Genomic DNA, 24,938 nt, shown 5'->3' with positions numbered 1-24,938 from the left:
TTTGGTTCTCTCTACACCAGCTAAAAACAGCTTGCTGTCAGTCTCTTTCCATCCACACAGTATCACCTTAATACAGATTTGGGGACTTATAGGAGAAAATAATTTTCTGTCTTAACCCAAACCATATTTTATAATGTTCATTTCCTTTACATATTTAGAGTTATTTCTTGAAGATAGAGTCTCAGATATGGAATTACTGAGTCAAAAGTATGGATGTTCCTGTGGATGTCTTATTGACAAGCTGCTTTATGAAAAGATTGAATTATTTTGCTTTTAGTCCACAGCAAGCAGTCTGCAAGGATATTTATCTTTGGTTCCGAGCATTTAATTTTTAATTAAAAACTAATGTTGGTTACATTCTTTCTAATTATAAGAAGTATTATAATGATTCATTTGTAGAAAATTTGGAAAATTTAGAAAAAATCAAGAAGGAAATTTAAGCCATTATGTCTAGCGCATGGATTTAACCATACTTGATGCCTTACTTAAGAGATTTTTTGTCATTAATTTTTACACATAAGGAAAAGTAGAAAATAGTACAAAGAACACCCATATACCTACCATCTAGAGTCAACAGTTACCAACATTTTGCCTTATTTGCTTCATCTATATATATATTTTTTTAAATTTTTATTGGAGTATAGTTGCTTTACAATATTGTGTTAGTTTCTACTGTAGAGCAAAGTGAATCAGCTTATACGTTTATATATATATATCTCTTTTTTGGATTTCCTTCCCATTTAGGTCCCCACAGAGCATTGAGTACAGTTCCCTGTGCTATACAATAGGTTCTTATTAGTTATCTATTTTATACATAGTATCGATAGTGTATGTATGTCAATCCCAGTCTCACAATTCATCCCACCCCCCCATCGATATATTTTTTATTATTTTTTTTTCTGGACCATTTCAGAAGAAATTAAAGGCAGTGTGACGACACCTCATTCCTAAAAGCTTCAACATTCATCTCTTAAAAATAAGTCAATTAGCTATATTACTACAGTATCATTTTCTTAACTTCCCCACTTCTCCCAAAAATGTCTTTGATAGCTATCTCTTTTCAAATCAAGACCTAATAAAACATTTGCATGCTGCATTGATTCTACTTTTTTAGTCTCTTAATCTAGAACAGCACCTCCCCACTCCCACCCCGTCACACACACACCATTTTCCCCCATGACATTGACTTGGAAGGGACTAGGCCAGATTCTAGTAGACTGTTCGCATTCTGGATGTAATTGATTATTCTTTTATTCCTTGCATTTCCCTTAAACTGGAAGTAAGGTCCCAAAGCTTTCTTAGATTCAGGTTAAACATTTTTTGAAAAGAATTCTTCATAGGTGACGCTGTCCCATCGGGAGGCACGAATGTAAGGTAGTCTTGCTGTTGGTGATGCTGTTTGATCTCTGGGTTGAGGTGGTGGTAACCAGATTCCTCTAGTGCGAAGGTACATTTTTTCCTTTTACTTAGTCGTGATAAATTCCTGTAAGTTAACTTGCTGAAACAAAGGGTTTGCACATTTTTAAAAACCAGAACACTTGATTATTGTCTAAGTGCTCCTGACTGATCCTGCTGTGTACTCTACACTACAGTCAGCATGCTTTTCTGCACCAATTTGTCTTGTTCATTCTTTTTTTTTCCCCCTGATTACAAAAGAAACTCACATCTATCATGCAGCATTTAAAAGTTACAGAAATACTTAGCCTAGAACATAAAAGTGCCCATAATTCTAATCTCTAGAGATAATTGCTGTGAACAGTTTAGGCATATCATTTCAATTTTTTTCTAAACATATTTACATTTGTTAATTACTATTATTATACAGAAATGGGCCCATACCATGGCACTATTTTGCTATTTCTTATTTTCATTGAATGTGTCATGAGATTTTTTTCCTGCCAGTAAAGGTAGATCCGCTTCTTTTTAAATTTCTTTTATTATTATTTTAGTTTTAAAATATTCTTTTTTAAAAAAAATATTTATGTATTTATTTGGTTGTACCGGGTCTTAGTTGTGGCAGGTGGGCTCCTTCGTTGCGGCATGCGAACTCTTAGTTGCGGCATGCATGTGGGATCTAGTTCCCTGACCAGGGATCGAACCAGGGCCCCCTGCATTGGGAGCTCAGAGTCTTATCCACTGCGCCACAAGGGAAGTTCTCTCTACTTCTTTTTTTAAATCATGGTAAAATACATACAACATAAAGTTTGACATTTTAACCATTTTTAACTATTCACTTCAGTGACGTTAACTACATTCACAATGTTGTTAGACCACCACCATCATCTTATTCTTGAATATTTAAACAGCTGTAGAATGGCATTCCTTCGTGGATGAACCAGAATTTATTCAATCAGTGCCCTATTTTTGGACAATTGTGTTCTTTTAAAAACAGTGATGGGGACTTCCCTGGTGGCACAGTAGTTAAGAATCCACCTGCCAGTGCGGGGACATGGGTTCGAACCCTGGTCTGGGAAGATCCCACATGCCGCGGAAATAAGCCCGTGCGCCGCAACTGCTGAGCCTGCCCTCTAGAGCCCGCGAGCCACAACTACTGAAGCCCGCGTGCCTAGAGCCCGTGCTCCGTAACAAGAGAAGCCACCGCAATGAGAAGCCCGCGCACCGCAACAAAGAGCAGCCCCGCTCGCCGCAACTAGAGAAAGCCCGCACGTGGCAACGAAGACCATCAATCCAAATGTGAAGCTAGATAAAGAAAAGTTGTCTAAATAAATAAATTAATAAAAACAGTGATGTAGAGAGCATCTTTGCCAGTCTCTACGCTCATTTAAGTGAGTATTTTTATAAGATAGCTTCCTGGAAGAGGGAAAGCTAGTCAAAAGGTACAAACGTTTTACATTTTAATAGGTATTGCCTAATTGTCTTTCAAAAATGTTCAACCTGTTTACAGTCTAACCACAAGCATCTGAGCCTGGCAAATTATTGATTTGTCCTGTTAACTATTTGCTCTCACAAGGTTAACCAAACTTGCTCTGTATTTAACCTTGCTCAATAAGGAAGAACTGGTTGGTAAAGTAAAAGCAACATTCATTGGTTTAATTAACTGGTATTTATGTAGCACCTCCTGTGTATCAGACCTGGTGTTCAGGCATGGGGAATTTTATTATGAATGAACAGACACAATCCCTCCCTTAGTGGATCTTACAGACTAGTGGAGACAGATACCATCTCACAAATGAACGTCAGGAAGTAGTAAATGGGCATAGATGATAGGAGGCTCTGCTTGGGCTGAGAGTTCAAGAAGTTTCCCTAAGAAAGTGAAATTAATTTGGAACTTGAAGGATCAATGGGAATTACCTACACAAAGGATAGATTGAGAAGGGGGTGGGCAGAGAACATTCTAAGCAGAAGAAACAGCATGTGCAAAGGCCCAGTGGCAGATCCCTTTAGACTTTGTACTGGCTACGGAAGTTCAGCATGTTTGGTGCCCTGGAGGAAAGCAAGTTTCTGAATTATTCAGAGACCAAATAGATGAAGTCTCACTTCCAGGATCCCATAAGCAGAAGGGGTTTCAGAGGGATGGGAGGTTCTCCAAGGCAAATTCTAACAAATTGCAAGTAGTCTGAAGGAGAGACAGAAGAGATGCCCCTACAGACCTCAGCATAGATTTTTAGAATGTCTTAGCCAAAGTTGGAAGGAGGGCAAGTAACTAAGGAGAAACACTTGTGGCAGCTGGAATACATCAGAAAGGGGTCAAGAATGTCAAAGGCCCAGATGAGCTAAGGCTTCTGAAAAATGCTGATCAGCCAAAAGCTGTGTTTGCAGTAAGCAAAATAAGAGGCATACCCCTTCTGCCAGAATCCAGAAAAGGAGCACAACCTCATCACATCTAATTATGTGTCTGTCTCCTCCATGAAAATAATACAATATAACATACATTGAGGGCTTCCCTGGAGGCGTAGTGGTTAAGAATCCGCCTGCCGATGCAGGGGACATGGGTTCGATCCCTGGCCCGGAAAGATCCCACATGCTGCGGAGCAACTAAGCCTGTGCGCCAGAACTACTGAAGCCCATGCACCTAGAGCCTGTGCTCCGCAACAAGAGAAGCCACGACAATGGGAAACCTGCGCACCACAATGAAGAGTAGCCCCCGCTTGCCTCAACTAGAGAAAGCCTGCGGACAGCAGCGAAGACCCAACACAGCCAAAAGTAAAAACAAATAATTTAAAAAAAAAAAACATACATTGAGCACATATGAACCCGCTCTGTGCCAAGCACTTAAAGTAGACTATTTCATTTACTATTAACACTGACGTTTATCTCCGTTTTCTCTGTGGGGAAGCTAAGGCTTGGCGAGGCTAAATAACTTCTCTAGGGCCACAGCGGGTTAGTGATGCTGCTGGGTTGGGCAGTCTGACTACAGGTCTTCAATCTGAACCATCACACCATGCTACCTTCCAATGGGAAAGGATAGGCTATGTGGGGTTAGGGGGTAGCAGAATCCAGGGGAATTGGCTCATCCTAGAAAGAGACAGGTCTGCACTTGCATCCTGGATTCACTGTTTGTCACATGTAAGACTTCTGACTTAACCTCTCTGATCTTCAGTTTCCAAATCTGTAAGATGGGAATAACAATTACCTTGTACCACTATGGAATTCAAAATTAGGCACAGAAAATGCTTGGCATGGAGCAGGTACTAATAAGTAAGGCTGTTTTTATTTTTGTTCTAAGACTACCCATAGCCTAGTCTTCATTTTATATGTGAGATATATGTGGTCCTGAATGAATGATACATGGTGTCCTTGCCCTTGAAGTCAGTCTTTGGGGTAAGCATATTAGTATGATCAGCCTCTTCAGAGTTATACATGACATTTCATATTTAAACCTCTCACAGTTTGGCTCTGAAGCAGGGAACAAGGCTGAGATTTCACCCTTTACAGGTGTGAAAAACTCAGGCCTGGAGGAACAAAGTGAATTGCTTAAGGTCTCACAGCCAGGCTAACATCATCTTACTTTTTTTTGCGATTAGTAGATTAGTGAAACAGGGAGTGTGAGTGTTGATTTCTGTACGGCAACTGACGGGTCAGTTAGGCTGTCCCTAGTCGCGAAACAGAAGCGATAGCTTAGTGACATTTCAGTCAGGTGGTTATTGTTGTGGGTTGAAGACCCGGACCTGGGGATTGTCACTAAATAGATCACTGTTGGCTTGACCAAACGTCCACCCTGGGGAGCCTGGCCTGGAATGGGTCACATTTGTACCGAGACTTGGATGAGCAGCGTGAGAGTTGTGCTTACTGCGTGTGTGGCTGACACGCACTGGGAAGGCTAGCCTGTCAGGACCTGGGGCGACTGACCCGGACTCCTGTAGACCACAGAGGGCTGGAGGTAGACAGAAACTGGTGCTGAAATTAAACCAAGATTAAGGTAGAGCTCTGCACAGAAAACCAAGTCCGTAGTACAGTGTGGCTTGAGCGGTCAGTGAGGAAGGTGGCTATTGAGGTGTTAGGAGGAAGGGAGTGATGCGTGTGTCAGCAGTGAGGTGGACGGCCACAAGCTTAGCAAAGGAGGTGACTGTCCCTTTGCCCTCAGCACCGGGCATGGTTGGGCTATTGCAGAATTTAGAAACATGCCACGTAAAGGAAAAGTTGAAAATCTCAGGGCTACCCTTGGCCTAGAGAAGAGGGGGTTTAGAGAGGACGGTAAGTCCTGTCTTCAGATAGTGGAGGGACCCCCGCCCTCAGCTGAGTTGTTGACCTGGGTAAGGTTTAGGGTTATGTTGTTGTTTTGGGCCATATCTCGTGGCTTGCGGGACCTTAGTTCCCCGACCAGGGATTGAACCCAGGCCCGTGCAGTGAAGGTGCTGAGTCCTAACCACTGGACCGCCAGGGAAGTCTCAGGATGGTGTATTTTTAACAGACTCAGGAGAGTCTGTTGCACCTCAGGTCTGGGAAGCAACATCCTGAGGAAGATGGTTGCGTTTATTTCATACCGTCCAGAGGGCAGACCCCACCCCCGCCACCTGAAAAAGCAGACTGTGCAAGGAAACAGAGGGAGGGAGAATATTTTGAAATTTTTCAGGAATGGATTGGTGGTCGTGTGGGATGATGAACTCCTGGCATGGGAAGGGGTCCAAATAGCTTTTTAGAAAAATTGACTTGATGAACATTCAGGTTGTTCAGGCTTCCTAAAAACTCTTTCCATCCTTATTAATGTATAAACCTGAGCCGTCCCATGTGGCAACTTAACTTTAATTAAAATTGAGTAACATTAAAAATTCCACTCCTCAGTCACCTCGGCACACTTCAGGTGCCCTGCAGCCACGCGTGGTGGGTGGCTACTGTATTGAACAGTGAGGCTCTAGGACGTGTCCGTCGTGGCAGGAAGTCCTCTTGGGCAGCGCTAGCTGTTGTGCACAGACGTTTGCACGTAGTTGGTAAGCAGAGCAGTATCATGGTTAAGGATTGAGCATGTAGCTGATTGATTTGTTATTAACACTATGGAGTTTATCTCCATTTTAGGGGCAAAGCTTAGGGTGAGGGCCTGGGGCAGTAGCAGAAAGTGGGCCAGTCAGGCTGGATTGGGTCCTGGCTGCTGCTCTGTGGCCTTGGTCACTCCGTGAGGGCCTCAGTTGCCTCACTTGGAAAACAGGCTAATCGTAGGCGCCACTTCGCTGGATGGCTTAGCACGGTGCTCATCTCACACTAGGCACTAATAAATATTCTTTTTTTATCCCAAAGTTGTATTCTGTATGAACATATTATTTTGTCCTTATTTTTCCAATCAGCGTTATTACTTAAATCTATTTTTAAGTATTGATATATACTATGTGTCCATAGATTGCTTAATCTATGTGTCCATTGATTGCTTAATTGTCCCCTTACTGTTAGGAATTTGCTACTTTACCTTTTCTCTACACTATAATTATGATTACAGTTATTTGTTTTGCTTATTGGGCCAGACACTAGGTATTGTTATACTCATTTTTATTTCTAAGGAAACTGAAGTTAAGGGCAGTTAATTTACAAAAAGAGAGTGATAGATCTGTGTATAAACATTGGAAAGATGTCAAAGATAGGTTGATAAATGAAAAAAGCAAGCTGCAGAACAACTTGTATAGCTTCTCATTTGTGTGAAGAACACAGAGGAGGCTGAATGTATGCTTATAAATGCACAGGGGTAATAATAGAAACTGTGCCAAGTACTTTCTGTTATCTCCTAGCCCTCACAATAGCACTGTGTGGAAATGAGTACTTAGGGTAAATTGTCCTAGATGGCTCAGGTAGTAAATGGCGTGCCAGGTTGAAGTCCAGGTCCCCCCGACTGCTGCTGTGCACTGGGCCCCCCACTGTCATGGCAGCGGCAGGCAGCAGCGACCATACCTGCAGCTGCAGTGTCCCACATTCCTCCTCTGCACAGGCTGTTGAAAGTTCTTTGGGACTTCCCTGGCGGTCCAGTGGTTAAGACTCCATGCTTCCACTGCAGGGGGCACGGGTTTGGTCCCTGGTTGGGGAACTAAGATCCCACATGCTGCGAGGCCAAAAAAAAAAAAAAAAAAAAGCAAAGTCCTTTGATTGGTGAGTTCTTCACCCCTACCCAGTAGGGCAGAGAGTGAGGGTCCCCTGGTGGATTTTGAGCTGGAGGGCAGGTGGATCTGCAGTCTGCATTGGGAGGCCACTCCTGCTGTGGCGGGTCGGGGGGTGGCGGTTGGGGTGCTGTTTCCTGATGCGGTCTGCCCTCCTCACCGGCCACCTGAACAGCGAGTGACAGCTGTGCATTTGTATTGGTTCAGATGCTGAGGTCGGCAGGGTTTGGATTTAAATGTCCTGGTGACATGTAGAAGGGAGCCTGGGGCAGTGGCTTGAGCTTTGCCTCTTTCCTTGCCCAAGGGTATGACCTCCTCGACGGGGAACACCACTGTTCTTTCCCTCTGTCGCTTCTTTGGGTTCATCTGTTCCTCCTTGGTCAAAATGGACCCTGTGAAGTTTGTCATCCACAGTTTAAAATGAACTAATACAGACTCCTTCATAACAGTTGCTTATCTGTTGCTGCATAACAAGTCGTTGATCCCAAACTTAGAGGATTAAAGCAACAATACACATTTCTCGCTCGCAGTTCCTGTGGGCCCGGAATTTGGGAGCATCTTGGCTGGTGGTTCTGGCTCAGAGTCGCTCAAGAGCTTGCAGTCCAGGTTGTCGGCCAGGGCCCTGGTGATCTGAGGGCTTAGGCTGCGGCTGGAGCACTGGCTTGCAAGATGGCGTGCGTACACGCCTAGCAAGGTGGTGCTGGTTTTTGGCAAGAGGCCTCAGTTCCTCTCTAGGTGGGCCTCTCTCAGGACTGCTGAAATGTTTTAACAGCGGTGGTGACTGTCTTCCGCCAGAGCCATCAAAGAAAGAGAGAGCCAGGCAGAAGCGATCCTTTTTGTGACCTAGCCTCAGAGGTCCCCTAGTATCACTGTGCCACATGCTACCCAGTCAGTCGGTGAGTCTGCTGCACATTCCAGGGGAGCAGGATTAGGCACCACCTTTTCAAGGGATGAGGAAACATCCAAAGCTCACGCATAGGTTTTCCTCACTAATTTTTCCATCTATTCAACCATTAGTTATTAAATCTCTAATATGTGCCAGGTAGTCCAGATACAGATGAATAAGACAAACAAAACTTGATCCCAAGCCTCAAGGAACTTATAGGGCAGGCAGGATAGCAGCTACCATTTGGGTGGTGCTTTAGAGCTTAATGAGAACGTCCACATATTTTCTCCTTCAACCTTCCCAGTAACTATATGATCACTACAGCTGGTTGTATCCCCATTGCCCAACTTTTCTGGCCCTCAGATGATGGAGGATTTTCTTAAGTGGACAGAATTTGACTTTGATCCAGAAATTCTGACTATAAATCCCTTGCACTTTCTGCTACCACAGGCTGTGTTCCTTGTGGCTGCTGTCTCATCCCTGTGCCTCAGGTGAGGAAAGTGAGGCTGCAGTCACTGAATAGCTCTTGACACTTGAATTCTTTGCTTTTTTCACCATTCTGCGCTGTCTCTCAGGGGTGGACCGCCCTAAATACTCCACTGACAGTCGCTGCTGTCCTTCTTCTTGCAGAAAGCCCTGGGTGTGCGGCAGTACCATGTGGCCTCGGTCCTGTGCCAGCGGGCCGAGGTGGCCATGAGCCACTTTGAGCCCAGTGAGTACATCCGCTATGACCTGCTCGAGAAGAACATTAACGTCGTCCGCAAACGGTAAGGCTGCAGGGCGAGCTGCGGAGACTGCGAGAGGGTGTCGGTGCTTCTGGTGCCGCCTGCCCCTTTCGGGCAGCGCAGGAGGTGCTTGGTGAAGGATGGCTGGTCGTGGTGGTGGCAGGATCGAGGCGTTTAGGGTACAGCGGTCCCTGCTGAGGAAGGGTGTTCCAGATCAGTGGTGGACCTTCTGTCCTCTCTGCCAAGGAAAAGTCTGTTAGCAAGAAGCCTGGAGATGTGGGCCCTAGGGAAGGTCTCAGGCACTCTTCGGTGCTGTGGCCCGAACCTTCCACCCACCCTTTCCAGGACAGACCACTAGCCCTGGGCCATTTCTCTGGGATCTGCCGGGCCCAGTGACTTCAGAAATACATATATTTCCTCTTCAGTGCGTAAGCCCAGGGGAGAGCTCAGCCTTGAGACTCAGAAAGAAGCTCAGGTGGGATCTTGAGCATATCTTTTTTCTGGACCTCTCTTTGCTCACTTGGTAAAATGGCAGCTGTCTTTGCACTGCTGTTCTGTGTGCCAGGTTCTGGGCTAGATGCTGGCACAGGAGGGATGACTAAGATACCACAAGAGGCTGAGGAGTGGGGGCTGGTAGCGCCAACCAGCACTGCTCCTGAAACTTGAATGACTGCAGACAGAGCTGCGCGCTTGCCTGTCTGGTGACATGGCCCTGGGAGTACGAGAGAACCAGCATGAGCACAGTGTCCCCATCCCCATTAACAGCTGACGAATGGGCTCAGGTGGACAAAGCCACGCTGTGAGTGAGTGATGGGACCTGGTCTCCAGGCTCTCGTCCAGTGCTCTGGCCACTGTCCCACACTTGCTCTCTGTTGCCACTTTGCTTCCTCTTTACTGGTATCCTCACTTCAGTTTTACAGGTAAGGGACTATCTTAGTCTTTAACTCCAGTAGCCCGCAACATGGCGTCACCTAATTATAGGAAAGACCTCTTAACGTACATCACGGATGTTCGTCTGATTCAGGTGGTGTAGGCCTTACTGCTCAAAATGTGGCCCATGTGTCTGCAGCATCGGCATCAACAAGCAGCACTGGGAGCTCGTTAGCAACGCAGAACCTCAGGCCTCACCCCAGACCTGCTGAGTCAGAATCTGCGGTTTTAACAGGAGCCCCAGGTGACTGGAGTGCACATCCAAATGTGAGAAGTGCTGGCCGGTTTCCCAGCCAGTTCTAATGTGTAGTCAGGGTTGAAACCACTGTCCTCATCCCTGTGTGACCTTATACAAATACTTTTTCCCCAGAAAACACTATTTATTCTTAGAGCTCTCAGATCACAGCTCAGTGGAAAAATAATAGATTTTGCTTTAGTCTGCAAAACACTTCCCCCCCTCCTCTTTGTCATGCTTAGAAGGAGAGTTAACATAGAAGCTTGCTTTGAGATAACTTGACAAAAAAGTGTTCACCATTTTGTCTTTGCTTTAAAAAAATTAATCAAAAAACTGCCCTTTGGTTTTAATTTTTATCAGCAAAATTAACCCTCCCCCTAAAATTTTTCCTTTGCCTTCTTATTCCAACTCTGCACTAACCAGAAAAGTCCAATCGATAACTTTTAGCATTTTCCAGATTAGTACAGGCAAGAGATGTTCCATTTTCATTGTTGCCATAGAAGACTGGTTCTCGCTGGAGGTGGGGTGAGGGGTCGATTTTGTCCCCTAGGGGAATTTAGCAATGTCTAGAGACATTGTAGGTTGTCATAACGTGGGGTGGGGTGTGGTTTACTGTTATCTAGTGGGTAGAGGCCAAGAAAACTGTCACACATCCTACAGTGCAGAAGGCAGCCTCCACACTGAAGAATCATCTGGCCCAAACTGTCAGTCGTGCCATAGTTGAGAAACCCTTCCATAGAGAAAGAAGGCAGAAGTGAGGCTGTTCTAAAAAGATGCTAGTGGATTAAAGTAGATGTAAGAGTGTTTTAGAGGGCCAGGGGATTTGCAGGGGGACGATTCCTCCACCCTGTGACAGAGGGGCCTGATTCTGTTCCTGGGAACTGGGTCTCTGTCATCCAGTGAAGTGGGGGGATAGACGGACATAGAGGACCCATTTTGCCATCCTCAGTTAATCCTCAAGGAAATGTGATGATGAACTTGTCCTTAGGCTTTTGTCATTGTCAGGCTTTTTTATACAACTTCAGGCATTTGCTGTCAAGGTCTTTGGTTTTAAAGCTCATGTGCTATTTTTCACCTCCCCTGGACGCAGAAGGAGGGGCTGTGCAGTGAGTCACTGCCTGTACACCAGCCTTGGAGGTGCTGCCACAAAAAGGGGGCAGGCTGTACTTCAGGCCAGTGCTATTTTTATTCAAGGTTCTCATGACGGCAGAACTGAGAGATTTTTAGAACTGCCAGTTGCTCTGCTGTTGCCCACAGAGCCAGCACCCTAGGAAACTCTTGTTCTCAAGGGGTTAGGTAAACTTGAGAGTGAGGGGCTAGAATCCAGACTAGCAGAAGGGCATTTTTCTGCTTTCCCAGCAGAGTCGTATTGGTAATAGCAATAGCAATAATGATAGTAATTGAACACTTAACTACAGGCCGGGCCCTGTTCTGAGTTTCCAGATGTTACTGAGAGACAGTATAAAGCCACAGTGGCTCCTTGCATTCTAGCTCTTCCACTCACTGACTAGCTCATGACCAGGGAGGGTCAAGTTACTTCACCTCACTGTGCTTCAGTTTGCTCATCTGTGTTGTGAGGATAAAGTGAGTTATATACATCAGAGTGCTCTGGGCTAAAAGTAAGTGCTAAGATAAAACTATAATGACAGAAAGCAGATCAGTGGTTGCTTGGGGATGGGGGCAGGAGGGAGGGATTATAAAAGGGGACAAGGAGACTTTTGGGTGATGGATGTGTTCATTATCTTGACTGAGCTGATGATTTCACAGGTGTATTCATATGTCAAAACTTACCAGTTGTATACTTTCAATATGTGCAGTTAATTACACACCAATTATATCTCAATAAAGCTGTTTAAAAACAAGCATGTGCTATGTAAGTGCTATCTGTTCTCTCTTTCCAATACGAGCCCTGGACTTTAGAGACGGACTGGGAGCTCCCTGGGAGGGGCAGTGGCTTATCTGGTTACACGGTGGGTTTAGTACTAGGGTCAGGTCTAAACCCAGAGCCTCTGACTCCTCGTCCCATATATTTTTTTGTGTGGCTCGTTGGGTGTGAGTGGAACTGTGCCCCTCCCGAGGAGGCTTCAGGTTTGGCCTAAGCTTTGAGAATGGCGGAAGGCAGAGTGTGAGGTCCAGGCACGTGGGGTGGCAGCTGTGCTGCAGCGGCGAGCAGCAGCAGGGAGCCTCAAGGTGCGGGGGGAGAGTTGGCCCGCGCCCAGCTCGGTCTGCGCGGGGCAGCCTGTGCCGAGGAGACAGCTGAGTCCTGGGGGGGCGCACCTCCCCGGGGGCTCTGACGAGGAAACAGGGTCTAGGAAGAGGGGCTCGTGAGAGGCCAGAGGCAGCTTCTGTTCTTGAGAGCTGACAGCCACACCTGTCTTCGTGGGGTGAGAGCGAGTGGAACCAGCAGGAAAGGCTTTAGCGTAATAGGGTGACAAGGCCTCCAGCACCTGAGGCGGAGGGTTGTGGGCGGAGCGTGAGGCGGGTTGGGTGAGGGGTGCTGGTGCGGAGTCTCTGTGTCTCAGTGGGGCTGAGTGCACGGGGGAGATGGCCGTGGACAGAGAGAAGTAGAGCATCCAAGGTGAGACTCTGGCTGTGAACTTGAGCTTCGAACATCACTCTGCTGGGTCTCTGTTACCTCTTGGTCGTTTTACTAAATGGCAAGGATACAGTAAGGATTAAAAGATGAGACATACACGGAACAGGTGCCCGTCAGATAATAGCAATTAATATGCTGGAAAAGCAAATATAGTTCAGGGAAAAAAAAAACCCTGCCACCTCTTGTGATGTTGTCATTCATCAAGTGGTTTTGGGCCTAGTGAGTGCCAGGCGCTGTGCTGTGTGCTGCAGCTACCACAGTGAGCAGCACCGATTCGTCTCCACCCTCGTGGGGTGCAGGGTCCCCTCTCCCTGCCCGCCGTGTGTGCGGAGAGGGAATGGCTGTGGCGGACGGGGGATCGTGCAGCTGGTCCCAGGCCATCCCTCCCTTCTCCCGCCAGGTTGAACCGGCCTCTGACCCTCTCAGAGAAGATTGTGTATGGACACCTGGATGACCCGGCCCACCAGGAGATCGAGCGAGGCAAGACCTACCTGCGGCTGCGGCCTGACCGTGTGGCCATGCAGGATGCCACGGCCCAGATGGCCATGTTGCAATTCATCAGCAGTGGACTGCCCAAGGTGGCTGTGCCGTCCACCATCCACTGTGACCATCTGATCGAGGCCCAGCTCGGGGGTGAGAAAGACCTGCGTCGGGCCAAGGTGAGCTGAAGGTGGCGTGGGAGGGGCGTGGAGGGGGCCAGTGGGTGTGACATGGGATGAGAGACAAAACCCTTGAACTAGGGCGTTACCCCCAAATTCTAATGGACTCTTTGGTTTAGTCTTTTTTTTTTTTTTTAATTTATTTTTGCTCTCTTCTACTTTGAAAAATACCATTTGCCCTTTGTGAAGCTGTTAGAAAATACTGAGAAAACCTAAAGAAAACAAAAATCATCCTTAATCTTACCATACTAAAGGTATTCTTTTCAGGTCCTTTTTCTGTAATAAAACAGAACACTTTATAAGAAAAATGATGCAGATGTGGGGTTCTGATACCTATCGCCACTTGCTCTGGAGAAGGGACTTTAAAGTTCCCTTGCTGCCACCCTCACATGTGATCACTCGTGCTCTCGCCTGGCCCCTGGGGACCTTGTCAGGGAGGTAGGCGAGTAGTGTCGCTGTTGGTAAATTTGAGGCGGCCAAGGCACGTGCATCAAGTCCCACAACTGCATGGGGGCGAGGTTAGGACCAGACCCTTATCCCATCTCCCACTCAGGGCCCTCTCTTACTGATCGACCCCCTTTGTGGGCTTTCTTCTGTGAGTTTCACTTAACAAGGTAGAAGGGGCTGGATGCCACACTGAAGAGTTTTCCCCTTGGATTCCTCTCACTCTTATGAAACCAAATTTGTGCTCCTTCCTCCAGGCTCTGCTGTGGTGCCTTTGTGTGTGGCTACTCTTGGCAATAGCAGGTCTCTCCCAGCTCTGGGCCTCCACCCTCTCCACCCCCCTCTCTGCCCCTCGCAATGGAAGTGGGCACTGCTCTTGGGGGGCCATTGGCAGGAGCTGAATGCTGGCAGGGCTGCAGCCCGGCTGGGCACAGAGCAGAGCACGCAATTGAAAGTGCTTCGGCTCCCAGGGTCAGCACGGCTCAGAGAGCCTCTCAGACCCATGGGAAACGCTCAGGGCAGCTTTCCCATTCAAGCCCCTTCTTCCTACCTTGGCCTGCTCGTTTGTGTCCTGGTGGCACAGTGGCTCCACTCAGCTGAAAGAGCCCAGCCTTCTGGCTCGTGGTTTCCATGTTAGCAGCAGCGGTGGTGGTAACTGGTAACATTACAGGGGACCCTTCAGTGCTGGGAACTGGGTCCTCTTTAGCCCTAGGGGCGAATGACTGCCCACAGCAGGGCCACCATCTTCAGGGTCTGGCCCTTCCCTTACTTTATAGTTTTAAAATCTGCCTTCTGGAGATGAGATTCACAGAATCATAGGATTTCAGGACCCATTCCCTCATTTATTTAACAAATGTTCATTGAACATTAATTATGTGCCAGGCACTGTGCTAGGTGCTGGGACTCAGTGTGAACATGACAGACAGGGGCTCTGCCTTCTGCCCTCATGGATCTTAGAGTCCAGTAGGGAGACAGAAGCTAAACAATCACACAAATTGGTAACTGCCAATTTGGGAGAGTGTGGAACTCTGAAAGTATAAGAAAGATGTCTGATTTAGACTTTGGCGGGGAAAGGACAGCCTCTTTTGAGGATGTAACATGTAAGCTGAGATGTGAACAGATAAGCAAGAACGTTCTAGACAGAACAGACGACCTAAAGACCTTGAGGAGGAAGAAACCTGGTACTTTTGTGGAGTTGGAAGGGGGCCTGTGGGCCTGGAGCTCTGAGGTGGGTTGGGGGCAGGTGCAGGCAGGGCCTTGAGGACTGTGGGCGCCCTCCTAGGAGTCGCTGAGGGGTTTACGCAGGAGAGGGATATGGTCAGATTTACATGTATTTGTAAAGGGTCCCTCTTGTTGGAGTTCAGAGAGGCAGAGTGACCTGTCCAGGGTCACACAGACCACCGGAGAAGTATCTAGGCTGAGTTCCGGTCGAGACTCTGCCACACCACTCTGGCCGCCCCGCTGCCTCTTCTCCCACACGCAGACACACGAGCAAATGCAGCCACACAACCAGCTGCCTCCTGCCCTCGGTACCGATTTTACAAGTGACTGATTTATAAACGAAAAACCCAATATATTAATTATTAATCAGAAAGAGACTGCTGTGGGGACCTAAGTTCTTTGTCTGCCATTCTTTCACTTGGGGGAACTACACGGGCCCTCAGAAGGATGCATGGTTGGTCTGGAGTTTAAATGAAGGGGGCTGCACGGTATTGAGAGTGTTTCACGGAGGGTCCAGCGGAGCCCACAGTGAGTCCCTCCTCTGCCTTGGAGCGCGGCTCTCCCACACCCAGAGGCTAGCAGGTCTCTATTCCTACTTCCTCCTTTGCAGCTCTGTGCTGTCCGCTATGGTCCCATCCCTTTAGTCCCTGGGGTCTCACCTATCCAGGGACATGCCATGTCTTCCAGATAAAGTCTGGCCTCACATCCATGTGGTGGGAAGCCTTCCCTTCCCCCCGAGGAAGTAGTCTCTGAATTACAGGTATAGTGGGTACCATCCTGTTTTTTGTTTTGTTTGTTCAGAACATGGTCCATTTGACGGTCTTTCATTTGGGGCCCATCAAACATATTACCAAGTGTTGCGCGCCTACCACATGCCAGACAGTGGCCTAGGTGTTCTGAGATGTAGTCTCTGTAAGGGAGGTAGCCTTATTTCTATTACAACGTAGCGCTCAGCTCTGTGGTTGGACAGGCCTGGGTTCAAACACTGGCTCCTCTGTGTAACCCTGGGATCTCCAGCAAGTTATTTCACCTCTGAGTTTCTGTTTTTGCGTCTGTAAAATGGGCTTGGTGACAATACTTCCCCTGGGTTGTGAGGCTGTTGAGCGTGGTGCCCTTTCCGTAGTGGGCATTCAGGAAACGTCAGCCAGGGTTACAGATGAGGCATCCGAGGCTCCAGTGGAGAAACGACACCCAACATGAGGTGTGCTGGGACCGGGCTGTCCACTCTGTCCCACTGCTTCCCTTTGACAGGTCCCCTCCCCCACCATGTCGCAGTTAGTCCTGTAGTCCCATGCTTCCCCCTCACTGCTGGCCTTGGCTGAGGACTTGAGTGCCAGAGGGACCCTTCTACAAATAAGGAAACTGAGACCCAGGGCAGGGAAGGGATTTGTTTTGGACCCACTCCCTGGCCAGGTGTCACAGAACTGGGCTTTGTCTCTGTTCCCTGGTCTCTCTCCTGGGCCTGCCAGCTGAGACTATGGGCCAGCATCCAAGCCCTTTTGGAATTATTTGTAGACGGCCTCCAGGAGAGGGCCTGTCTTCACAGTGCCAGCTTTTCAGAGTCAGAGGGGAGGGGAGGGGGAGGGGGGAAGGCATGAGCAAACTGTGTTACTAATGCCCTGGTTATTGATTTGTCTCAATAGGACATAAACCAGGAAGTGTATAATTTCCTGGCAACTGCAGGTGCCAAGTACGGCGTGGGCTTCTGGAGGCCTGGCTCTGGAATCATTCACCAGGTAAAGCAGGGCCTGGCCTGCGTTTGTGGGTGGGCAGGGGAGCGGGCTGCCCTTAGGGAACCAGGGAGCTGGTTCCCACAGGCCTGTGGGAGCCCGGGGCTCAGGCGGGCAATTGGATGATGTTTTCATCAGCCCTTAGACTCCTCTGCTTTCATTTTAAATTTAATTTTCTTTTTTCAGAATTAATTAATTAATTATTTTTTGGCCGAGTTGGGTCTTCATTGATGCGCACAGGCTTTCTCTAGTTGTGGTGAGCGGGGCTACTCTTCATTGCAGTGCGTGGGCTTCTCATTGCGGTGGCTTCTCTTGTTGCGGAGCACAGGCTCTAGGCATGCGGGCTTCAATAGTTGTGGCATGCGGGCTCAGTAGTTGTGGCTCGCAGGCTCTAGAGCGCAGGCTCAGTAGCTGTGGCACACGGGCTTAGTTGGTCCGCGGCATGTGGGATCTTCCCAGACCAGGGCTCGAACCCATGTCCCCTGCATTGGCAGGCGGATTCTTAACCACTGCGCCAACAGGGAAGTCCCTAAAATTAATTTTCACTGTGTCAAGTTATACATTCTCACTCTCCGTGTGAGAAATTAAAATAGTCCCTTCTGACCAGCCTTTTAAGGTTGACATGTTTTGTGCTACACCTTCTTCTAAGCATTACGGTATTGTATTATTTTTTGTTTTGCTTTTTTCCCACAAGCGTTATACCTTGTTGCGTGGATAGCTAACACTTGATGAGCACATTCCGTGTGCCAGGCACTCTGCAGATAGTAACTTACTCGGTGCTCGCCATGACCCTACGAGATTGGTGGTTTTATTGTCCACACCTTACAGATGAGGAAACTGAGGCACAGAGAAGTTAATCTCCTTGCCCAGGGGCACCCAGTTGGCCGATTGTGGAGCCAGGCTTTGCATCCAGGCAGCCTGGCCCTGGAGCCAGTGCTCCACACGGCTGTGCTGCTTTACGGTCTCCCATCACACCGGGAGCTCTTCCCCTCCCAGCGCACAGGGTGCTCCTCAGAGTCTTTTGGCCCGTTGCTGGTGTCCTGGAGGATGGAGGGACCAAAGGTCACATGGCCACATCAGTCAGGAGTTCTCCTTGGGTCTCCCCAAGGATGGATTTTCTCTTGAATAGGCAGTTCTGTCTATCAAGTGTGTGTGTGTGTGTGTGTGTGTGTGTGTGTGTGTGTGTGTGTGTGTGTGTGTGTGTGTGTGTGTGTGTGTGTGTGTGTGTTTCTGGGGAGATAGGTGATTAGCTTTCATCAAAGGTGTCTTTTCAGGGCTTCTGACTGGTTTGTGGGGTGTGTGCTGGTTTGTGTCCATTTGCCATCCATCCTGTATGTGAAACCTGCCTCTTTGTACCTTCTCAAGGTGACCTTTCTCCCCACCTCCATCCCAGGGCTCACTTCCAGGCCTTCCTTCAAGATGAGCTGAGTCAGGCTGTAATCCGACCCTGCATGGGTTCCCAGCACTGCCCCACTCTGAAACCAGAGCCACAGATCACTGCTCTGCCCTTTCAAACCATTGCCCTTGCCAGGAAGGGGCTCCCCGGGTATGGCATGTCACATTGGTCTGCAGGGGCCAGAAAGCCTCTCTCAGCAGCAGGGCGAGGGAGTCAGGTGGACCCAACCTTGGCCTTTTGTCGTCAAGGGGACCCCAATCCAAGTGTCCTCCATTCCACCTTAGTACAAATGCCGAGGCCGTTTTGGCAGCTTCTGGGCCAAAATTTGGGGTCGTGAGTGATGGCAGCTTACACCTGCCACTGGCCACCAGCTAAGTGTACAGCCTGATATATTTCTTTAAAAAGAAAGTTCCCAGGAATCATGTGATCTCTGTGCAACTTTTCTTTCCTCTCCCCCTTGACAGTAGGCAGCTTTAATCTGCCATGTCCAGATTAAACCTTAATCCCTTTCCCTCTGCCTTGAGTCCCCTGGCAGACCCTTCCTCCTCCACAGTTCTGCTTTCTGGTCACCTCTGTGAAGTCCTGGCCCTCCGGTGCCCAGCATTGGGGATCTTGTGATCCTGTGGGGGACCCTTCACATTATGGCCACAGTGTGTGCTGAGTGTGCCCTGTGGGGACAGGGTCTATGGCTTATTTATTCCTCTCTAGCTCTGGGCCTGGCGCCAGGTCAGTATAGAATAGGTCCTCAGTGTACGTGTGTCATGCAGATAGATGGCTGAATTTCTAGTTTTATGTTCTAGATGTTAGTCCAGCCTAAAAATACACTTCTCCACCACATCCCCGTCTGCCTAACCGTATGCAGCCGACCACTGAGGTCACTGTCACAACCAGCTTCTTTGTGATGCGTTCTGCAGTCCTCGGGTCTGCACTGACCACTCCCTTCTGGACGTGGACCACACTGACAGTCTACATGGTGTGACCACACTGAATTCTGTGTGTCTGCTCTTCATGGATCAGACTTTTACAACCTTGAGGAGCTTTAGAGATTAACTAGTTTTAAATCTTTGTATGTGGCTGAGGAAAGGAGGCCTGGAGAAATGAAGCAGTTAAACGGCGTTCTCTCCAACAGTTGTTTTTTGTTAGGGATTTCTTTTGTGTTGGCCTCTTCTCCCAGCCAGCTGCCTCATTTCTGGAGAAGGAACCAAGTCTTCTAACTTTCTGTGTTCCCAAGAGGCAAGACCCCTCCACCCTTGCTGAGTGTGCTGAGCAGATGCCTAGCCTGAGGCGGAGGCCCTGGGGTTTCTGTAATATTCTGGGGAGACTACCCACCATTCCGTCAGTCCTGACAGTTCATAGAGCTTTTCGCATCTCTGATCTCATTTATCCTCCCCAACATCCCTGTGTGTGTGTTGGGCCATAACTGCTTCTGACAGTGAGCAACAGAACCTCAGGTGAAGGATCTTGCTGCAAAATAATACATAAAAATAATGCCTCTCTCCGGCATTATTACAGCTTGACGGACATGTTCCTATCGAGTGCTCACAGTGATCCCGTGAGGGGGGCACTGTTACCAGCTACTCTTTACAGATGGGAAACTGAGGCTTGGAGGGGTGAAGTGACTACTGGGAGGTGGTGGGGCAGACTGCAGACCCAGGCGTGGCCCTTTGGCCGCAGTTTCCTCAAGCAGCCCCGCTGCAGCCTCAGCGTGTCCAGCACCTCAGCTGTCAGGATGGTGGGCGGGGCTGCACTGGGGTAGCTGCCCCCGTAGCTCCTTTAAATATCCTGGGGGGAAATGCTCACCGCCAGCTTCTAGCTCCCAGCTAGGAGGAGTGCCTCGACGAAGGCAACACTGAACTCGGAGAGGTAACGCGGCAGGTCATCCTCTTCCTTAAGCAAGTCGCTGCTGTTCTCAGAGCCACCTCCAGGCCGCTGAGGCTAGGGAGGCGTTGTCTATACTTCTTTTTAGTTCAGTGGTGGAAAAACGCCTGGCCTGCGCTCCCGTAGGATGCCCGGTACTTCCTCGCGGGTGCTGGAGCCAGGCCATGAGATTGTCCGTCCTGTTGAGAAGCCAGATAAGCACGTTCCACGTGTCCACCACGTGAGGCAGGGGTGTTGTAGGGGAGCGCCTTTCAGGGCTCAGCACTTGTCCTCAGGCCTGTCACACGACACACTCTTGTACCCAGTTCATCTGGTTCTCGCCGCAATCCTGGGGTCAAGGTGGTGTGGCCGTTATTAACAAATGAGGAAACTGAGGTGCAGAGAGGCACTGACAAGCCCAAGTCATACAGTCAGGAACTGTCAGAGCAGTTTGTGAGCCCAGGCCGCCGGTCTCCCAGGTCTCTGGCTCGTCCAGGCCACACTGGAGAGGCCCCATCCTGGAGGGGTGCCTGGGAATGGCCCAGTGGCCCAGTGTCGGTAGGGGGCAGTTTTGCAGACCCCTTTGGAGCCCTACCTCCATTCTCGCCTGAGGGCTTTTAAGCTTAAGATCTTGGATTCTTTTTCAGATCATTCTGGAAAACTATGCATACCCTGGGGTTCTTCTGATTGGCACTGATTCCCACACCCCCAATGGTGGTGGCCTGGGGGGCATCTGCATTGGAGTTGGGGGCGCTGATGCAGTGGACGTCATGGCTGGGATCCCCTGGGAGCTGAAGTGCCCCAAGGTGAGGGGTAGGGAAGGGCTCATTTCGGGGGGACAGCAGAGGGGTGGTTGGTGGGGGTGAATGGGAGATGTGGGACCCGAAAGGGATGAGAGAATAGGTCAGGCTCAGATCTCTTTGGGAAGGAGGCAGGGATAAATAAGCTGAATTCCAGCAGGTAGATTCCTGGTTGGAACATGGCACATGATACACAGGCCTGTAACTGCTTTCTTGCCCCACCTATTCAGGTGATTGGTGTGAAGCTGACAGGCTCGCTCTCCGGTTGGACCTCACCCAAAGATGTGATCCTAAAGGTGGCGGGTATCCTTACAGTAAAAGGTGGCACGGGCGCAATTGTGGAGTACCACGGGCCTGGCGTAGACTCCGTCTCCTGCACTGGTGAGGAAGGTGGCCATGTGACATGGCTCTCAGCCTGTGCTGGGCCCACTGGGGCCTGTAGTTGAGCCATAGAAGCAGTGAATGGCCTTCCCCTGGGGATCTGTCCAGTCAATTTGGGGACTTGGGATGGACACTTAGAGGTCGAGGGGAGACCTCATTGTCTAGTCCAGGTCCCTCATTAAACGGGAGACTGGGGCCCCTCAAGGACGGCAGGTAACTTCCCTGTGGCCACACAGAGTTAGGGGCTGAGCCAACTTGGCTGTGGCCCTGGGCTGCCTTGGGTGATCCAGAAGAACCTACAGAGGGTGGAGGTGGTGGTGGGAAGGGGAATCAGAGCCAGGGCTTCTGTCTCAAAGCAGCCGCATTCTCACATCTTCCCTTGGCTGGAGTTGGAACCTCACTCTCTTCCTTTGGATTAGAGACCGTCACCTGCTAGTCTTCAAGACCAGGTGGGAGCCAGCCCCTTCCTACTCATCACTCCTGGTGATCTGGCCCCAGTGCCTGGGCCCTCGGAAATCCAGGTAGACTTGGATGAACCTTAGAGATGGTTCAGTCCAGACTTCCCTAGGGGCCTGCCTCAGCTCCACAGCAGCCCCCAGAGCTACCGTTCAGCTGGCCCTTGTGTCCCTCCTGTGATGCGGGGCTCACTCTTCTAAGTAGCCCTTACTGCTGTTGGACAGCTCAGTGAGGAAGTTGGCATCAAGCCCAGACCCATGTCCCAGCAACCCCATGAGGCTGGAGTCCTGATAGCAGTCAGGGCATCTGTAGCGTCTCCAGTTCTGTGGGCGGTCTGTGGTCCAGGCAGTGGACGTCATTCCAGTCTTATTGCTGGAAAACCGCGGGCCCAGAAACATTTCCACCGTGTTGTAGCTGAAAGAGTGCAGGCCTGCACACCGGGCAGTCAGACCGAGACCTGCAGGCCACGCCGCATTTGCTCTGTGGCATGACCTTGGGCCTCTCTGAGCCAGTTCCCTCACCTGCAAATGGACACAGCAACAACTGGGTGGTCTGGCCAGGTCAGCGTTCATTCCATGGGGGCTGTCTAGTCTGCTGAGCGGGACAGCCAGGCCCAGAGCTGGAACTTGGCTTGTATGAGTTGAATCCTGTGTCCCCTTCACTCTACCCAGCCGCCACCCTGAGAGTCAGGACACAGCTCTGGCCCCGTGGCCTCTCTTCACTGGGCCTCATTTTAACCCTGGGCCACAGGGGCAGTGAGAGCGAGGGAAGAAATGATGCCAGCTCCCCAGTGTGAAGATGTGTGTGCACCTCTAGCAGGTGTGGGGGACCCTCGCCTAGCTGCACAGCCAGCCCTGCGGGCTCTGTTTCTCTACAGGCATGGCGACAATCTGCAACATGGGTGCAGAAATTGGGGCCACCACTTCGGTGTTTCCTTACAACCACAGGATGAAGAAGTACCTGAGCAAGACAGGCCGGGCAGGTGAGCCAGCGGGCATCCTAAGTCCTAAGCCTGGTGTCTCCGGACTGGCTTCAGAGGCTCTTAGAAGCCCCTGACGGTCTGTGAGAGGTTATGTGTGTTACTGTTCCTGAGTGGGGTGTCTGTAGCTCTCATCAGCTTCTCAGTGGGTCTGGCATCTAAGTGTGAGATATCCCTGCCTCAGGATTGGAATTTAGTTCCCCTGAAAGGGTGTCTGAATTCCGGTTCTTCTTGGCCTGGTCCTTGGTGCCCTCTGTGGGAGGCTCTGGAAATGACATGGATCTGCTTCTGTTTGTAATTCCTGCCCTAGCAGGGGGAGGAGGAAAAAAACGTCTGGAACAAGAACCACTTTGTAGGCCTCCCTCAGCAACTTCCCTGAGGTTCTAGCTTGGCTTCTTTGAAACCCAGAGTTGGAAATGGGTCCTGGGGGAGGAATTGTTGGAGCCTCTGAAGGGAGGTGAGCGAGGGTGATTGGTGGAGCCAGAGGCCAAGGGCCTTGGGGGGAGTTTGTCACTTTGTTCCCAAGCTCTCCACACACAGAGTCCTACCTGAAAGGCCCTTCCCTCGCTTTTATTATTAAGTAACTTCTCCTTCTTTAAAAACTCAGTGCTTCTCATCTCCAGGAAGCCTTCCCTGCCTCTGAGCCTCAGTCACTACATCTCCCCTGTGTCCCCGTGTTCCTGCGTGCCTCTGTTGTATTATGGTGTGACTTCCGGCTCACTGATAGCTCCTTCGCTAGACGTGAGCTCCTCGAGGGCAGGAACTGTGTCCTGTGCTGTTTGTTTTGTTCCTTTGTTTGCCCAGTCAGTGTCCAGGGCCCGGTGTTTGACAGGTGCCTGGTAACTGTGGTTCGTACGAATGGATGGATGGATGGATGGATGTTTGACAGGTGCCTGGTAACTGTGGTTCATACGGATGGATGGATGGATGGATGTTTGACAGGTGCCTGGTAACTGTGGTTCATACGGATGGATGGATGGATGGATGTTTGACAGGTGCCTGGTAACTGTGGTTCATACGGATGGATGGATGGATGGATGTTTGACAGGTGCCTGGTAACTGTGGTTCATACGGATGGATGGATGGATGGATGTTTGACAGGTGCCTGGTAACTGTGGTTCATACGGATGGATGGATGGATGGATGTTTGACAGGTGCCTGGTAACTGGTTCATACGGATGGATGGATGGATGTTTGACAGGTGCCTGGTAACTGGGGTTCATATGGATGGATGGATGGATGTTTGACAGGTGCCTGGTAACTGTGGTTCATACGGATGGATGGATGGATGGATGGATGGATGTTTGACAGGTGCCTGGTAACTGGGGTTCATATGGATGGATGGATGGATGTTTGACAGGTGCCTGGTAACTGGGGTTCATACGGATGGATGGATGGATGTTTGACAGGTGCCTGGTAACTGGGGTTCATACGGATGGATGGATGGATGTTTGACAGGTGCCTGGTAACTGGGGTTCATACGGATGGATGGATGGATGTTTGACAGGTGCCTGGTAACTGTGGTTCATACGGATGGATGGATGGATGGATGTTTGACAGGTGCCTGGTAACTGTGGTTCATACGGATGGATGGATGGATGGATGTTTGACAGGTGCCTGGTAACTGTGGTTCATACGGATGGATGGATGGATGGATGGATGTTTGACAGGTGCCTGGTAACTGGGGTTCATATGGATGGATGGATGGATGTTTGACAGGTGCCTGGTAACTGGGGTTCATACGGATGGATGGATGGATGTTTGACAGGTGCCTGGTAACTGGGGTTCATACGGATGGATGGATGGATGTTTGACAGGTGCCTGGTAACTGGGGTTCATACGCATGGATGGATGGATGGATGTTTGACACAGGTGCCTGGTAACTGTGGTTCATACGGATGGATGGATGGATGGATGTTTGACACAGGTGCCTGGTAACTGTGGTTCATACGGATGGATGGATGGATGGATGTTTGACACAGGTGCCTGGTAACTGGGGTTCAGATGGATGGATGGATGCATGGATGGATGGATAGATGGGCAGGTGGATGGATGGATGGATGGAGTCTCATGGCCAATTTCTGTTTTACATGCTTCAGTCTCCC

At 49.4% G+C, this 24,938-nt stretch overlaps 1 protein-coding gene across 1 annotated transcript in view; it reads left to right on the top strand.

Moving 5' to 3' along the window:
- ACO2 (aconitase 2) overlaps window positions 1-24,938 on the top strand; it is a 53,301-nt gene that overhangs the window by 19,308 nt on the left and 9,055 nt on the right. Inside the window, exons 3-8 of the mRNA XM_007189116.2 lie at window positions 9,055-9,191; window positions 13,311-13,569; window positions 16,878-16,970; window positions 20,865-21,023; window positions 21,248-21,398; window positions 22,732-22,836. Of these exons, the coding sequence (XP_007189178.2) occupies window positions 9,055-9,191; window positions 13,311-13,569; window positions 16,878-16,970; window positions 20,865-21,023; window positions 21,248-21,398; window positions 22,732-22,836 (904 nt within the window). The remainder of the gene's footprint in view (window positions 1-9,054; window positions 9,192-13,310; window positions 13,570-16,877; window positions 16,971-20,864; window positions 21,024-21,247; window positions 21,399-22,731; window positions 22,837-24,938) is intronic.

The sequence above is a fragment of the Balaenoptera acutorostrata genome, chromosome 11 (genome assembly GCF_949987535.1).
Source record: "Balaenoptera acutorostrata chromosome 11, mBalAcu1.1, whole genome shotgun sequence".
NCBI classification, from domain to species: Eukaryota; Metazoa; Chordata; class Mammalia; order Artiodactyla; family Balaenopteridae; genus Balaenoptera; species Balaenoptera acutorostrata.
This window is presented reverse-complemented; position numbering and strand designations above follow the sequence as displayed.